The sequence below is a fragment of the Penaeus chinensis genome, chromosome 24 (assembly GCF_019202785.1).
Source record: "Penaeus chinensis breed Huanghai No. 1 chromosome 24, ASM1920278v2, whole genome shotgun sequence".
NCBI classification, from domain to species: domain Eukaryota; kingdom Metazoa; phylum Arthropoda; class Malacostraca; order Decapoda; family Penaeidae; genus Penaeus; species Penaeus chinensis.
The window spans coordinates 26,690,235-26,707,960 of record NC_061842.1 but is presented as its reverse complement, the minus strand read 5'-3'; the positions used below and the strand labels follow the sequence as shown (position 1 = coordinate 26,707,960).

Sequence of the window (17,726 nt, the reverse complement as noted above, 5' to 3'; positions counted from 1 at the left end):
TCACACACTAAACTTCAACGTCTATTCTTTTCAAGAACCAATACGCCAACTAGACATAACCAGAACATCAAAGAAACGTGTTTACTTCCAACGCGGCCTCGACCCAAGAGGGAGAGCTTACCAGGCTCCTCATGGCGCTCGATGTCCTGTAGTTGTGGATATCCTTCCCTGCTTTTCTCTTCATATATATATCCTTTCTCTCCCTCCCTCGAGAAAGCTGCAACTACACCTGCCTTCCCGTGTCCTCTTGTTCTTTTTCCCCGTTTGCCTGCGCGATGGGTCAGTGAAAGTCCCGTACAGTGTTCATAGGCAGCTTTCTACTGATAATCACAACCTTAAATATTATTGATATTATATTTGGTGGTGGTAATGGTATCAGCAGTAGCAGCATCGTTATTTGTACCGTCGACTTTATTTTCATCACCAAGAATAGCATCAGCATTTTCATTCTTATTATTACTATTATCGTCATCATCATCATAGTTATCTTTATTATTATTATTATTATTATTATTATTACTATTATTATTATTTTTGCTATTATTAATGTTGCTGTTGTTGTTGTTATTATTATTACTATTATTATTATTATTATTATTATTATTATTATTATTATTATTATTATTATTATTATTATTGCTATTATGATTATCATTATCACCGTCAACATTTTAAGTATCATTATCATATTTGTTCTTATCATCATCATTATCATTACACTTTCATTATCATCATTATGATTTCACTGTCGTTATCATTACTGTTATTACTATTCTAATGATAATTACAATGATTGCTGTCATTATCATTATTATCAATTATCATCATCATTACTACTAATATTATTATCATTATTGTTATTATTATTATTGTTGTTGTTGTTGTTGTTCTTGTTGTTCTATTTCTTGTTCTTGTTTTTTTATGTAATTGTTGTTCTTATTATTATTGCTATTATTATTACTACTAGTGTCATTAATATTACATTTATTATTATCATTACTACTAGTGTTGTTTTCATGACTTTTATCATTGTCGTTATTATCATCATTATTATCATTATCATTAGTAGTAGTATTACGACTACCACCATTATCATTATCATCATCATTATCATCATTAGTATTATCATAATCGACATTACCCTATTTATTATTATTATCATTATTAATTATTATACCTTCATTATTATTATTACTATTATTATTATTATTATTATTATCATCAATAATAGTAGTAGTCGTAGTAGCTGTAGTAGCAGTAGTACTAGCATCAATATCAAAACAAAAGTAACATTATATAAGATTCTGATCAGTTCAACACTTATAACAAATAAACAAGAAAACTGGAAGCAAGAAAATACTAAGCGAGTCTACTTTTAACGGAGGCATAGAAAACGTAGTCCGTCGGTGTTAAGGTGATAAAACTGCATAAATGTTGACGAGAGGATTAATACTATCAGAAGTTAAAGCACGTTTAGCTTGAAGTATAGACGATAAGGGTTAAATATATGGCGTGGTTTTCCCCTTCGTTAGGATGGATCTGAAGAGAGAGAGCTCGGAGAAGAAATGCAAATGCAGTTGATACGCCCGTGTGTTTTAATATTGTTCTTAACACGTAAGTGGTATAAAGAAAACAAATATTAAGGATGTAAGACAGGCCAGCTGGTACGGAGACACAGGAGATAGTGGAAAACGAATATGAAAAGAAAGTTGATGAATAAACCGTATTTTGAGACTGAAAATACGGTTTGAGGGGAACTATTTAGAGCACGTTGAGAAGTCGTGTCAAAAACTCGAACTGTCGCCTCCTGGAACTAGCGACCAACAGGGAAATCAGACTTATTACTTATAATGTAATCAACAATCACAGTAACGTTAATAATAGAAATATATTAATATTTTTATAATGACTGAGAATAGGAAGAAGATATAGGAGACAAAGAAAATATGTAGAGAAGAGAGATGACTGGGTTCATTAAAATCAAAACTGGATATGCGTTTAACACTTCAGAGGGGTCGTCTATCTCACGGCGAGTAAAAAAAAAAAAAAAAAAAAAAAAAGAGCTTTCCCTCAAAATCTCAAACAGAGTAAATATAGCGAGACTCATACCAGTAGTATAGGCTGCTGTTATAGTATTATTAAAGTACTACTACTACTGCTACTACTACTATTACTAATAATAATAATAATAATAATAATAATAATAATGATAATAATAATAGTGTCATAATTATTACTTTTACTATTATTATTATAATCATCATTACCATTATCAGTATTATAGTATCATTACTACTATTAGTATTATAATGTAAGTTATAGAATTCAAACAATATAGAAGAAAAAGCTGAAGGTGGTACAGTCTAGGATACGACAAGATCAAAACAAGTATGTTCTAAAAATCTTGCCCAGCCTCCGACGAGCGAGAACCTCCAGAGTACACGCGAACTACACAAACCCAAGCGAAGTCCATAGTGGCGGATATGGCTGGGAAACCGGTACCGTGCTGAGCGTGCACAATAGGTTACCTCAGCATTAGCATTCCCTTTATTAAGGAACTCGATTTTCTCTAGGAGGGTACCTGGATACTCGTTTCTCCTTGCTGGTAGAATTCTCGTAGCAAACACCCGTGAACTTTTTCCTACTTGTGAAGGACCCTTTCACGTCCTGCCTAGTGGAGTGTGGTTTATCATTCACTCTTCCTTTTGCTAGCATGGACCTGTGTCTTACCTAATAGATGAGCGTTCAAATGGTCTTTTTTTTAGTTGTAAGTATTGAACACTGCTCTACTACCTGAATATAAAACGCGAATATTATATACTGATCCAATCTTTCCTTTTCACCTGCAAAGATGTTTTGTTTACAAGAAGATTTTAGTTGTTAGTATTACAATGAGTATACACGTTATCATTATTAAAGGACCCTTGTTATTGTTTATATTATTAACTTTTTTCATAATACTTTTTGTCACTGTCATCATCATCGTCATAATGATAATTATCATTATCATGGCATGCTTAATTATGATTATAATCTTGATTATCACCATCAGATGAGCTTTCTTGAACATAGCATTAGAGGCACTCGAGTGGAACATCCTCTGACTGCAGAAGGGAAGGGAAATGGTGATAAAGGCAAAATACAATATAATGACGATGATGATGATGATTAACAATAGTTGTAGTAGTCACATCAGTAATTCTTTATTGTTTTCATTATCATTATCACTATCATTATTGTCATCATTATTATCATCACTGTGATTGTCACTATCATTACCATAATCGTTATCGTCGCCATTATCTGTATCATCATTATTATCATAATCATCATCATTGTCATCATCACCGTCACCATTAATCATCATTACAATAATATGGACGATCAACAATTATCATCATTATCATTATCATTACATAACTATCATCCGTATGTGATTATTAATATTGTTAATATCCAAACATTGTAATTATCATCTCTATCATTATTAACATTTCTATGATTCTTAGCACCGTTGGATACATAAATGAAATAGGTTCACAAATTTTCGAAAAATACAATGGTGAATTTACAAATAATGGTAATGATGATGGTGATGATGATGCTAATGATAATGATGATGATGATGATGATGATGATGATGATGATGATGATGATGATGATGATGATGATGATGATGATGATGATGATGATGATGGTGGTGGTGGTAATTATAACGATAACAATGATAATAGTAGTAGTGGTAATAATGATGTGGATGATGATAGTAATAATACTAATAATAACAATAATAATAATAAATAGATGGATAGACACACAGATAGATAGATAGATAGATAAATTAATTAATGAATAAAAAAAATACAGGTCACGTATACCTTATATCCCGACTATACTCAGCTGTAACATACCTGTCATTAATGCGTATCAACATGTTAAATATCCATACTTATCATTCTAAAAATGTTAGCAAATCAGAACTCGATATATAAAAAAATAAAAAATAAAACACTTGCCATCAGAAAAGGTGTGAATGATAATGGCTAACTTCACACGACAAGATATGTAATTGACGACTTTCGATTAAAACTTCCTTATGTAATCTTGACGTAGTTATAATCGAAAAGCATTAGTTACGTCTTTTGTTTTGCGAAATTATTTTTAATTGTACATTTTTACCTTTTGTCATAATTAATCACTAATTGTAAATATGTTTTTATGTTTGATATATAATATATAGTTCATCACACTACATTGATTTTTTTCTTTTTCTTTTAAAGGATAGGAAAGGAAAGCGAGGAGTGAGGGGGGGGGGGGGGAGAAAAAAAAGTTATAACGTCTGACCTATTTTTGAGATGATACAGTAACTTGTTAGATGAGTTTTCTATTGATTAGCTTTGGTAAAAATTATATGTTGAATATCATGGTTGTATGTAAAAAGATGTAAGTTGCAAGGTGTGAAGAGATTCGATAAGAGTAAAGCGACGCATAATCGGTCGAAATGGACGGAACGTTGAAAATATAAGTGAAACTATATTTTGAAAATTTGTTTTACGTGCATTTCTAAAATATATATATAAAATGTTCACAAATACTAAGATACTCGTTGAACTATGAGTGAACAAGGTGTCATATTATTTCTAAAGGGAATATTTTAGTAACAGTATATGATAACGCTTATATACTGGAATAATTATTTATTTAAAACAATAATGAATGGGTGTACATGAACAACAAATACTAACATTTGAATATAACGACTTCCAAATTAACAAGAACAAGAGGCCCACACTAGAGGTCCATCTAGGGCTGCGTGTACAGGCCAGGAGGCCGCCTTGCAAAGGACTGACCTCCACCAGAGGAAGTCTGACCTACTGAAACCTGACTTCCAGAAGAGCCAGCATGACCTGAGGAGCCAATCGCCTGCCCAACGACAGAGCCAGAGAGTCCTCCTAACACGCCCACTTGACCGCCAAAGGACCCAGATGAAACCCCTGATCCAAAGGCCTGGCCAACAGACGAACCAGAATGACCTGACGAAGCTACAGCGTGGCCACTTGAGGAAACAGCCTGTCCTGCTGAACCAACAGTCTGAGCTGCACCTTGACTGGCCGCTTGAAGAGCCGATTGGAGGTCCACCCCGCCTGGAAGGGTTGGGTTCTCTCCTTCGGCGTAGTTGACGAAGTAAACCTCAGGGGTTGTAGGGCCGGATGAGGGTACTTCGATCACTCCTGGCCCTGCACTGCTTTGCTTGTTCAGGACGTAAACCACGTGATTCTGTCGGGGTGGAGGAATGACCACGGGTTGCGGTCCAAGACCGCCTTCGGGAGACCGGATTAACAGAATGTTGGTCTCGACGCGAGGTTCGGGGATGTTGACAGGACCGCTTGTCTGGGCGTTGGAGGGAACGTCGTAGACAAACACGCGACGGTTCACACGAGGCGTCACACACCTTCCATCCACGTGATGCACCTGTCCACCTCTGCAAGGACCCTGGCTCGTGGCTCCAAAGCCAGAGGATGTTCCCGAAGAAGTTCCGCGGCTGACTGCCGCTCCGGATGCAGTTCCTCTACCAAAGGAAGCTCCCGATGAAGTACCTTGCCCAACGGTTAATCCGGAAGTGGTTCCTTGAAAAGTGGCTATCCCCGAGGAAGCTCCTTGAGTGATTGTTCCTCTCGAAGCACCAGCGGCTCCATTAGTAAAGCTTCCTCCTCGAGGCCCAGACAAGTTGTAGCCATCGGGCACAGAAGCCACAAGTGCAATGACGGAAATCAAAATCTGAAACAAATTCAAAATATTAATGCTAAAAATACGTCATCTTAAATAAAATATATCTATGAATCATATTTCTGGATCTATTTTATCGTATTTTATGGACTGTTTAATTTGTCTTCTGCATCAAACTCCTGGAGATCCCACGGAAAGACTTACCAAGCTCTTCATAGTGATCGCTGTGTTAGTGCTGTGAATATCCTCCCTTGTATTTATCGTCGTTTATATATGCTTTCCCATTCTGCCTCGAGAAAGTATCGTCCAGAACCTACCTGCCTTTTCCCATGCGCAGTTTACGCTTTCCCTGTTCTTTTTCCTTGTCTGCCTGTCCCTTAGTTATATAGTTTTCTTATACTCTGAACTGCATGTATTTATCCTTTTATTATATCACTGTGTACATCAATGTTTACTTATAATATTAATGTCTATCTTCATTCACATGTAAATGTTTATAATTATGGTTTTCGTTATAGTAACGATTATGATAATAATTATAATGATGACAATACTAATTATAATTATAATGACGGAATAACAACATATATAATCATGATAACAATAATGATAATGATGATGATAATAATAATAATAACAGTAATGATGATGATGATGATGATGATGATGATGATAATAATTATGATAATAATGATATTAATAATAATAATAATGATAATGACGTAATAACATTAATAATGATAATGACGTAATAACATTAATAATGATAATAGTAATAATGATAATGATGATGATGATAATAATAATGATAATAGAAAATATAATGATAATCATAACAATGATAAAGATAAAATAATGATATTGATGATGATGAGACTATTAATGGCAATGATAATAATAACAATAGCAATTAGGATAACAATGGCAGTACCAATCATACGAGTAATAACAACAATATGTTTAATATTCCCATTCCCATTCCCACTACCGCCTCCGTCGTCAGGAAATGGGCGTTACGCGACTCCTTCTTCTTCTCTCCCCCTTCTTGCTTATTTATTCTTTCTTTTTCTTTTTACTTCTTTCTCTCTTGTTTTTTCTTTGTTTTTTTTTTTCTTTCTTTCTTTCTTCTTGCTCCTTTATTTTCTGTTCTTTTCTCTCTTCTCTGTTATTTTTTATTTTCTTCATTGGTTTATCTTTCTTCTTCTTTCATATTTTTTTCTTTCTATTCTATTCTCTCTTCTCTCTTATTTTCTATCTTCTTTCTTCTCTCTTTTCTTCTTTCTTCTTTCTTTCATCTTTCTTCTCTCTTTCATCTTTCTTTTTCTTCTTCTTCTTTCTCCTTTCTTTCATCTCATTGTTTCCTTCTATTCTGTTCTCTCTTCTCTTTCTTTCTTATACCTTCTTATTTCTACTTTCTTCGCCGTTCTTAGCGACGTTGGTTTGGGTTCTTCTGCGATTCCCTTATCAACCTTTCCTTCATGTGTCTTCGAACAGTAACTTATTTCCACGATCTGCTTGTCTCTTTATGGTACTTTGTTGATATATTAGATTTATTATTATTATTATTATTGTTTTTGTTGTTTGTTTTTATTGTTATTATTGTTGTTGTTTTTATTATTATTGCTATTATTATTAATGTTGTTATTATTTCATTATTGTTATTATTATTATTATTATTGTTATTATTGTTATTATTATTGATGTTGTTTTGTTGTTGTTGTTATTGTTATTATTATTGTCATTGTTATTATTGTTGTTATTATTATTATTATTATCATTGTTGTTGTTGTTATTATTATTGTTATTATTATTATTGTTATCATTATTGTTATTCTTATTATTATTATTATCGTTATTATTATTGTTGTTGTTGATTACTATTATTGTTAACATTATTATTGTTATCATTATCATTATTGTTATTATTATCATTACTTTTTTTCTGCTGCCACATCTTCTTGGTCATGACACTGTTACCGGTAACGAGAAGATAATGTTAATGGAGATAATAATAGTTTGAATGGTTAGTTTAGTAGAATTTTTTTACATGAGATAATAGATTACTGAAAACTTACTTAATAATGATAATAACTGTAACGTTTATTATGATGGCGATAATCATGATGATGAAAATATTATTATCAATAATATTTTAACAATAATGATAAGAAATGATAATAATAACAGTTACTATTATCATTATTATCTTCATTATCACCATTATCACCATCATCATTATCATAATCATTATCCTTATTATCATACTCATATTAATGTTCTTATTACCATCATTGTTACCATTATTAGTAATTCAATTAGTTTAGTATTAGTATTGGAATTATTATTACTGTTATGGCTGGTGGTGGTGTTTTTGTCTTTATACGGACACTGATCATTAAAACTGCCATCAATATTTTCTATTCTCGTTATCATTATCATTAGCAGCCTCATCAATATAATTACCAATATTCTAAATGATATTGTCATCATCACTTTTAATGTTAGGTTTTTCATTATAATCTTCGAGGCCATTTTTTTATATATAATCGTTACTTAAAATTAAAGGAGATAATACAAATAACATGAAAATAATAATCAGTATAATAATTACATACATAATGTTAACAAAAATTACTCACATCATTTATCAATGATATCTTTACTATTAATGACAATATCGCCAGCCAATATTGCAAGAACAACTGGGATATCAACATAACAAGAATAGCATTAATGGTGATCGCGATGATGTTCATGTCCATGTTGATGTTGATGCGGATGTTGATGCGGATGAGGATAAGGATGGTGATGATGATGATGAGTTGAGAATGAAGATAAGGATGATGTTGATGGTGGTGGTGAGGATAATTATAATATGATGCGATAAATGTGATATAATAGGATAAAAAAAACAAGCAATATGGCAAAAATTATAATACTAATCAGGTAGAATAATAACAATCACAGTAATAAAAAAGGACACTAATAATATAAAGAAGAGGAACCTACAGTGACAAAAAGAACTTTTAGAAAAATAAAAGTAAAAATCCCAGTAGGCTCCGGCGTAAAATGATAAGGTTGCAAGAAGGCTAAAGAAAAATCTTCAAAATTCTATTACTCTTTTTGGTATTTAATTGCATTACCAGTCACGTGTGTCTTTCAACTGTGAGAAAAAAGTAGTTTGAAGATAGTTAAGAAAACCAGCTTGCTCGGGAGTCTGGTCTTTCGAAAGCCCGGGGTGAATAATTAAGCTCGAATAAAAAGGGGTCCTTGGGGCAGACTCACGGGTCCTGAAGACGGCGTGGGTGTAGTAGCCTTGAGAAGGAGCTTTCCCTCATGCATGCGGGGATCATAGCAGGAGGAGATGCAGTTTTAGCGACGCCCAAAGCGGTCTGAATGGCTGGAAAACCGGTTCCATTGTGGGGTTCTATGCCGGGTCATTTCACATTAATATTCGCTTTCTTGTAATTACCATGTTATTGTCATATTTATTTCTCTTAACAGCATCATCGTCATAAGCACCATCGTCATTACAACCTTAATTACCATTATAAATCTTGATTATCAATAATATCACTAACTCACGAAAGGTACTGGATGGCAAAGAAACCTTAATGGTCAAGTGAAAGAAGAGCAGCTGACCTTGCTTGGACATGTGACCGGAATCGCTGACAATGACCATCTCGCGAGAAAAAAAAAAAAAAAGATTGAAGGGAAACCATCAACAAAAGCAGAAAATGATGACCAGAAGCGTTGACACTGGACATCTCTCGAGAAGAAAGGAAAGACTGAAGGGAACCGATCAAAGAAAACCATTCATGAAATAAATGGATAGAAGCAGAGGAGAAGGAACATCTTGTGCGTATGTGTCACATTTGGGCCGTGATTGTATCATCATTATTGCTGTTCTTATTGTTACTATTATCATTATTATTATCATTATTATTATGATTACTACTACTTCTACTACTTTAGTACTGTCATTATCATTACCATTACCATTACTATTATTACCATTATTATTATCATTATTACTATTACTATTGTCATTATCATCATCCCTCCCATTGTTATTATCATTGTTGGTTTTTATTAGTAATATTTTCTTCGTCATCATTACTCGTCATCGCTGTTATTATTATTAATATTATTATTATTATTATTATTATTATTATTATTATTATTATTATCATTATTATTATTGTTGTTGTTGCAATTGTTGTTGTTTAGCATCATTATTATCATTATTATTATTATTACAACAATTACCAAACGATAACGATGACAGTAAATTTATATAAAGGCATGTAAATCTAATATCCACACTATACCAAACCATAACGTAGGCTTATCAAATTCGCCGCAAAATATTAAACATGCAAAATAGTGTTAGTGTAAAATGCTTTTCAAATGATCAATGGGCCATCTTATCCATCATTAAATTATTTTAATGATAATAAGGTGATAAATGCGATTAAAATGATAAAGAAAATGATGATTATGAAAAGTTGGCGAATTTGATAATAATAAGGAAAACAACGATTGATATTAAAAGTATATGTTGGTAACTATAAATATTATAGGTGAAGTCAAAATTATGAGCTATAACTACTGTAGTTAAGTTCAACAGAGACGAGTAGTTTATCAGAAACATTGTTCTTGGTATAATGATTTCAAAAAATTCAAATAACCGTATCATGAGATTTTGCTTTGTATGTGTGTGTGTGTGTGTGTGTGTGTGTGTGTGTGTAAGAGACCTTTCCACAGATATCACTGACATATAAGCAAACGAAGTGTCATGTTATGCTATATAACATAGATGTATTTAACAGTTAATATTAAGATATGTGTGAGTATAAGGATCTATAAGGATGTGTATTTGAAATAAATTCCTAAAATGCTTTTCACACCATTTTATTTAGAATGACAAAACAATCAATGACTGAACAACAAATACTAACATTTGAATATAACGACTTCCAAATAAACAAGAACAAGGGGCCCACACTGGAGGCACAAGCATCATGAGGCTCATCTAGGGCTGCGTGTACAGGCCAGGAAGGCCGACTTGCAAAGGACTGACCTCCATCAGAGGAAGTCTGAACGACTGAAACCTGACCTCCAGAAGAGCCAGCATGACCTATGGAGCCAATCGCCTGCCCAACGGCAGAGCCAGAGAGTCCTCCTAACACGCCCACTTGACCGCCAAAGGACCCAGATGAAACCCCTGATCCAAAGGCCTGGCCAACAGACGAACCAGAATGACCTGACGAAGCTACACTCTGGCCACTTGAGGAAACAGCCTGTCCTGCTGAACCAACAGTCTGAGCTGCACCCTGACTGGCCGCTTGAAGAGCTGATTGGAGGTCCACCCCGCCTGGAAGGGTTGGGTTCTCTCCTTCGGCGTAGTTGACGAAGTAAACCTCAGGGGTTGTAGGGCCGGATGAGGGTACTTCGATCACTCCTGGCCCTGCACTGCTTTGCTTGTTCAAGACGTAAACCACGAGATTCTGTCGGGGTGGAGGAATGACCACAGGCTGCGGTCCAAGACCGCCTTCGGGAGACCGGATTAACAGAATGTTGGTCTCGACGCGAGGTTCGGGGATGTTGACAGGGTGCAGTTCCTCTACCAAAGGAAGCTCCCGACGAAATTCCTTGGTGAACAGTTGAACCGAAAGTGGTTCCTTGAAAAGTGGCTATCCCCGAGGAAGCTCCTTGAGTGATTGTTCCTCTCGAAGCACCAGAGGCTCCATGAGTAAAGCTTCCTCCTCGAGGCCCAGACAAGTTGTAGCCATTGGGCACGGAAGCCGCAAGTGCGATGATGGAAATCAAAATCTGAAACGAAACCATAAATATCAATACTAAACTCACATTAGCCGAAACACATATCAATGGGGTTTATTTCCACTATATCATATTTGTTGTTTAATTTATCTTACGTATCAAAATTTTGAAGATCAAAAAGCAAGAGCCAATCCTTAGGTAAGACTCACCAGGCTCTTCATAGTGATCGCTGTCATGTTGTTGTGAAAAGCCTTCCCTGCATTTCTCTTCATTTATATACTTTTCCTCTCAGCCGGAGAGAAAGGATCGATGAAACCACCTCTGTCTTATTCCATACGCTGTTAATACTTTCCCCGTTCTTTTTCCTTGTCTGCAATTCCCGTTGGTTAGGTATCTTTCTTATACTCTGAACTTATATTTCTGATTTCAATATATATATATATATATATATATATATATATATTTATATATATACTTAAGGTATTAATTCTAATCTTAATGTATATGTTAATATTTACTTATCATATTTAGTATCATCTTAATGTATATGTGACTATTTACTTATCATATTTGTTTACCATTTATTACTGTAAATTGTACGACTGTTAATGGATATTGTATTTTTAAGCGGCCGAAGATACACGGATATATATCTATATTTGAATGTGTGATAAAGCTAGCAAGACCAAAATCAGTGATAATAGTCCTGAACACGATAATGTTGATGGTAGAAATAGCTAATCAAATAGGAATTAAAAGATGTTATAATAATTATCACCTGAATAAATGCCAACAGTAAGAATTATTGTCATTTTTAAATATCCATAGATGATACAAATGACAATGCTTATTTGATTTTAATATTGATGGTAATAATGACAATAGTAGTTCTCATTAGTAGTATCATTATCCTTATCTTATCGTTATAATTATAATTATCCTTATAGTAACAATTATGATAAAATTATAATAATAATAATGAAGATCATAATAACAACACTAATACTGATAATGATAATGATAATCATAATAAAGTAATGGGAATAACATTAGTAATAATAATGATAATAATAATAATAGTAATCATGATGAGAAAAATTGTGATAACACTAGTCATAATAATAATAACAATAACAATTATAACAGTGTCAGTACTAATCATACTAACAGTAACCACAATAATAGAATTAGCATTACCATTCCCATTCCCATCATCAATATCATCATATTACTATTATTACAGTCATTGTTATCATTATTTTTATCATCATCATCATAATCACAATCATCGTTATCATTATTATCATTACTAATATAATGGAGACAAATGATACTTATATGATTATTATCATAATTTTCAGTTATCATCAGTGGCCGCATCAAGATCATTAACAATATTTTCGATTACATTGACATTATCAATGCAATATTTACATTTTCATCATTATTACCGATACCATGTCTATTATCATCAATACTACAGATAATAAGAGATAATACGAATAACATAGAGAAAATAATCATCATGATAGCTAGAGTTATAATATGAATAAGACAAATTACTCTCATCATTGATTACCTTATCATTACCATAATGATAATATCGTCAGCTGCTACTACAACAAGAACAAGGATATGAACATTAATAACAAAAGCAACGATGATGATGTCGATGGTGGTGATGATGATGATAATGAAGATGATAATGATGATGAGGAGGAGGAGGAGTGGGGGGAGAAGGATAGTGATGGTGATGAGAATTATGATGATGAAGAGGGGGAGGAAGATGATGATGGTGATGAGAAAAAGGAAATGAAGATGACGATAAGGACGATTATGTTGATGATGGTGATGATGAGGATGAGGATGATGATATGATGTGATATGATTTTTTTTAAATATATGTAATACTAAAAGTGCAGAATAACGGAAATCACAGCAAAAAGGAGACTGATAATACAGAGGAGTCTATAGTAACAAAAAGGACTATTAGAATTGGATTCCAAAGCGTTCAGAAGATCAGTAACATCCTTATACAAAATAGGGATGCTACAGAAATCTTTCTAATCTCTATCATTCTTTGCTATAATTGGTCGTATTTCCAACCACGCGTGTCTGTCAAATGAGAGATGAAAATGAAAAAGCAGAGTGTGGTTTTATAAGAAAAACGGTTTGTTTAGAAGAATGATCTATCGAACACCCGAGGTCCGAGAAGAAATAAATTCGAATAAAAAAAGGGGTCGTTGGTAGCAAGAAGACTAGAACCCACAGATCCCGAAGACGGCGTGGGTGAAGCAGCCTTGAGAAGAAACTTTCCCCCAAACATGCGAGGATCAGAGAGAGAGAGAGAGAGAGAGAGAGAGGGAGAGAGAGAGAGAGAGAGAGAGATAGAGGGAGAGAAAGATAGATAGAGAGAGAGATGGAGGGAGGGAGGGAGAGAAAGAGAGAGAGAGATGGAGGGAGGGAGAGAGAGAGAGAGAGAGAGAGAGAGAGAGAGAGAGAGAGAGAAGGAAAAAAGGGAGAGAAAGAGAGATAGGAGATGTGGTTTTAACGACGCCCATAGCGATCTGAATGGCTGGAAAACCGGTACCATTGAGGCTCTATACCGAGGGTTTCGCATTAACATTCCTTTTATTTTAATTACCTTGATATCTCCATGGGCAGTAATTGCTCCTTTTTTTTTTTTTTTTTTTTTTTTTGCTATTGGCATCCCAAACTCATGTAGTCCTTTCTAACCCCCCCCCCCCCCCATATACAACAGAGTATATTTTGTTTTAGCAATACCCCATAGAATTACGGCTGCGCGAAAGAAATAACCATAGGTCACATACCCGAATGAAAAACACGAAAAGAATAAGAGAAACATACCGCATCAGTATTTTTTTTTTTTTTTTTTTCACTTTGACATGTTGTGGCACCTCGATGTACCGCCCATGTCTTGGGAACCACTGCAAAAAAGGAACCTGAAAAGTGGTTTCTCTCCGTTGCTTCCATCTGGGAACTTTTTCCTGGTGCTGACGAACCCTTTCACGCCCCCCCTCCCCTACCCCCCTCTATCCCCCACCTGACAGCATAGCGTGTCGTTATCCTTCCTTCCCCTTCACTTAGGTATGAATATTTAATACCACGTACATTACTTTTCTCTTTCTTTAACCTAAATAGGGAAATACGGTTATCTGTTATACTAACCCACTCTTTCCATGCGCCGTAGATAGATATGTTGTTCACATTACTGATACGATTTTTGTTTTTGTTATTCCTTTGTATAATATATTTTTCTCACTACTCTCCAAGTATTACTATCTTTTACATTACTGTCATTTTGATGTTATTGTCCTTTTTATTTATTTTACCATCATCATCATCATCACCATCATCTTAATCGCCATTATCACCATAATTAATTACCCATTACAAATATTGATAATCAGTACTATCACTTACAAAAGATACTGAATGGAAAAGACACCTCAATGGTCAAGTGAAAGAAGAGCAGCAGCTGACCTTGCTTGGACATGTGACCGGAATCGCTGACAATGACCATCTCGCGAGAAAATTAAGATCGAAGGGAAACCATCAACAGACGCAGAAAAGGATGCAAGAACTAAATGGATAGAAGCAGATGATAAGGATCTTGTTTCATTTGTTATTCTTACTGGTATTCTTGTTGCTGATATTATTACTATCATTAGTATTATGATTACTACTACTTTTATTACTTTATTACTATTATTATTACTACTACTAACTATTACTGTGATTATCATCCCCATCACTATCATTGTTTTTATCAGTGTTGTTTTTTTTATTAGTAGTATTTTCTTCGTCATTATTACTTTCGTATTATTGTTATTATCATAATTATTGACTAGCCATCGGTTCCCGCAGGGTCTAAAAGCACAACAGTAAATTTACAGATCATATACAAGATTCCCAAGTCATGTAAATCTAATTTCCACATTATACCAAACTATAACATTCCTTATCGAATTCGTAGCAAAATATTAAATATGCAACTTCGTACGTGAATATGTAAACATTGTTAGCGTAAAAAGATTTTCAAAATATCAGTAAGCCAACTTTTCCATACAGCGTTCTTTATCATACAGTTATGGTAATGATGATAAGGTGATAGAGACGATGAAAATGCTGTCGAAAATTTTGATTATGGCAAAGATGATAATAATAAGGAACCGACGCTAAAATTGTGTATTTATAACAATAAATATGGTAGGTGATAATCATTATAATTATAATAATATCTAGTGTTACATAGAAGATAAACGTCTTTTTGTATTTAGTTCAATAGAGATGAGTAATATATGTAATCTTCAATATATTTTGCCAGAAAAGTTGTTCAGACTACAAGAAATTTCGTTTCGCATGATTTTTGTGTAAGAGGAAACTTTTTTTTACAGATATCACTGACCTAAAAGTAAATGAAGCATCATGTTTTGTTATATAACATAGACATATGTATCCTTTTATGTTAAGATATGTGTTGAGTATAAGGATTTATAAGGATATAAATTTGAAATCAATTTCTAAAATACATTTCGCACCATTTTATTCAGAATGATACTGTATTATACAAAATCAGTGGATTGGTCTACTTTACACAAACAACAAATACTATTTGAATATAACAACTTCCAAATTAACAAGAACAAGTATGCCACTGTGGAGGCACAAGCATCATGAGGCCCATCTAGGGCTGCGTGTACAGGCCAGGAGGCCGTCTTGCAAAGGACTGACCTCCACCAGAGGAAGTCTGAACTACTGAAACCTGACCTCCAGAAGAGCCAGCTTGACCTGAGGAGCCAATCGCCTGCCCAACGACAGAGCCAGAGAGTCCTCCTAACACGCCCACTTGACCGCCAAAGGACCCAGATGAGACCCCTGATCCAAAGGCCTGGCCAACAGACGAACCAGAATGACCTGACGAAGCTACAGCGTGGCGACTTGAGGAAACAGCCTGTCCTGCTGAACCAACAGTCTGAGCTGCACCTTGACTGGCCGCTTGAAGAGCCGATTGGAGGTCCACCCCGCCTGGAAGGGTTGGGTTCTCTCCTTCGGCGTAGTTGACGAAGTAAACCTCAGGGGTTGTAGGGCCGGATGAGGGTACTTCGATCACTCCTGGCCCTGCACTGCTTTGCTTGTTCAGGACGTAAACCACGTGATTCTGTCGGGGTGGAGGAATGACCACAGGCTGCGGTCCAAGACCGCCTTCGGGAGACCGGATTAACAGAATGTTGGTCTCGACGCGAGGTTCGGGGACGTTGACAGGGCCGCTTGTCTGGGCGTTGGAGGGAACGTCGTAGACAAACACGCGACGGTTCACACGAGGCGTCACACACCTTCCATCCACGTGACGCACCTGTCCACCTCCGCAAAGACCCTGGCTCGTGGCTCCAAAGCCAGAGGATGTTCCCGAAGAAGTTCCGCGGCTGACAGCCACTCCGGAGGCAGTTCCTCGACCAAAGGAGGCTCCAGAAGTACCTTGCCCAACGGTTGATCCGAAAGTGGTTCCTTGGAAAGTGGCTATCCCCGAGGAAGCTCCTTGAGTGATTACTCCAGAGGCTCCATGAGTAAAGCTTCCTCCTCGAGGCCCAGATAAGTTATAGCCATTGGGCATGGAAGCCGCAAGTGCAATAACGGAAATCAAAATCTGGAAGAAAACCAAAGTGTTAATATCAAATATATGTCAGTTTCCTTCAGAAATTCGGCACGAACGCTCATTGTGACTGGGTTCATTTTCGTTGTTGTTTTTTTCTTCCTATGCATCAGATTTCTACTGAAGACCACAATACATTTCTTCTACTATAGCCACTGCTGAGATGAGACTCACCAAGCTCTTCATAGTGATCGCTGTGTAGGTGCTGTGAGTATCCTTTCAGCTATTCCTCTCCATATATATACTTTCCCTCTCAGCCTGGAGAAAGGGTCGTCCAAACCCTCCTCCCTTTATCCCAGACGCAGTGTACGCTTTCCCTGATCTTTTTCCCTGTCTGCCTTCCCGGTTGGACGTGTATCTCTCTAATAAGCAAAACTGTATTTGTTTGCTATTTTTATATTCATTTGTCGGTTATGATCAATTTCCTGAAGAGAGTAAAACTGATACTGGATTTTTCTCTTTTAATTGTAAAGAGACAATTCATTTCTGTTCGATAATGATATCAGTAAAAACAACAGTTATGATATTCATGTTGAAAATT

At 35.1% G+C, this 17,726-nt stretch overlaps 3 protein-coding genes across 3 annotated transcripts in view; all 3 read right to left on the bottom strand.

Annotated features, from left to right (window-relative positions):
* LOC125037910 (apomucin-like) overlaps positions 1–133 on the bottom strand; it is a 1,652-nt gene extending 1,519 nt beyond the window's left edge. Inside the window, exon 1 of the mRNA XM_047631146.1 lies at positions 86–133. Coding sequence (XP_047487102.1) covers positions 86–133 — 48 coding nt within the window. The remainder of the gene's footprint in view (positions 1–85) is intronic.
* A 4,670-nt stretch (positions 134–4,803) lies between these two features.
* LOC125037909 (secreted protein C-like) lies at positions 4,804–5,943 on the bottom strand. Its single transcript, XM_047631145.1, has 2 exons — positions 5,932–5,943; positions 4,804–5,778 (listed from the first exon to the last, which is right to left on the bottom strand). Exons 1-2 carry the CDS (start codon positions 5,941–5,943, stop codon positions 4,804–4,806), a joined length of 987 nt encoding a protein of 328 aa, XP_047487101.1.
* Positions 5,944–16,219: 10,276 nt separating this feature from the next.
* Positions 16,220–17,371, bottom strand: LOC125037907. Its single transcript, XM_047631144.1, has 2 exons — positions 17,360–17,371; positions 16,220–17,179 (listed from the first exon to the last, which is right to left on the bottom strand). Exons 1-2 carry the CDS (start codon positions 17,369–17,371, stop codon positions 16,220–16,222), a joined length of 972 nt encoding a protein of 323 aa, XP_047487100.1.
* Between the last annotated feature and the right edge of the window lie 355 nt (positions 17,372–17,726).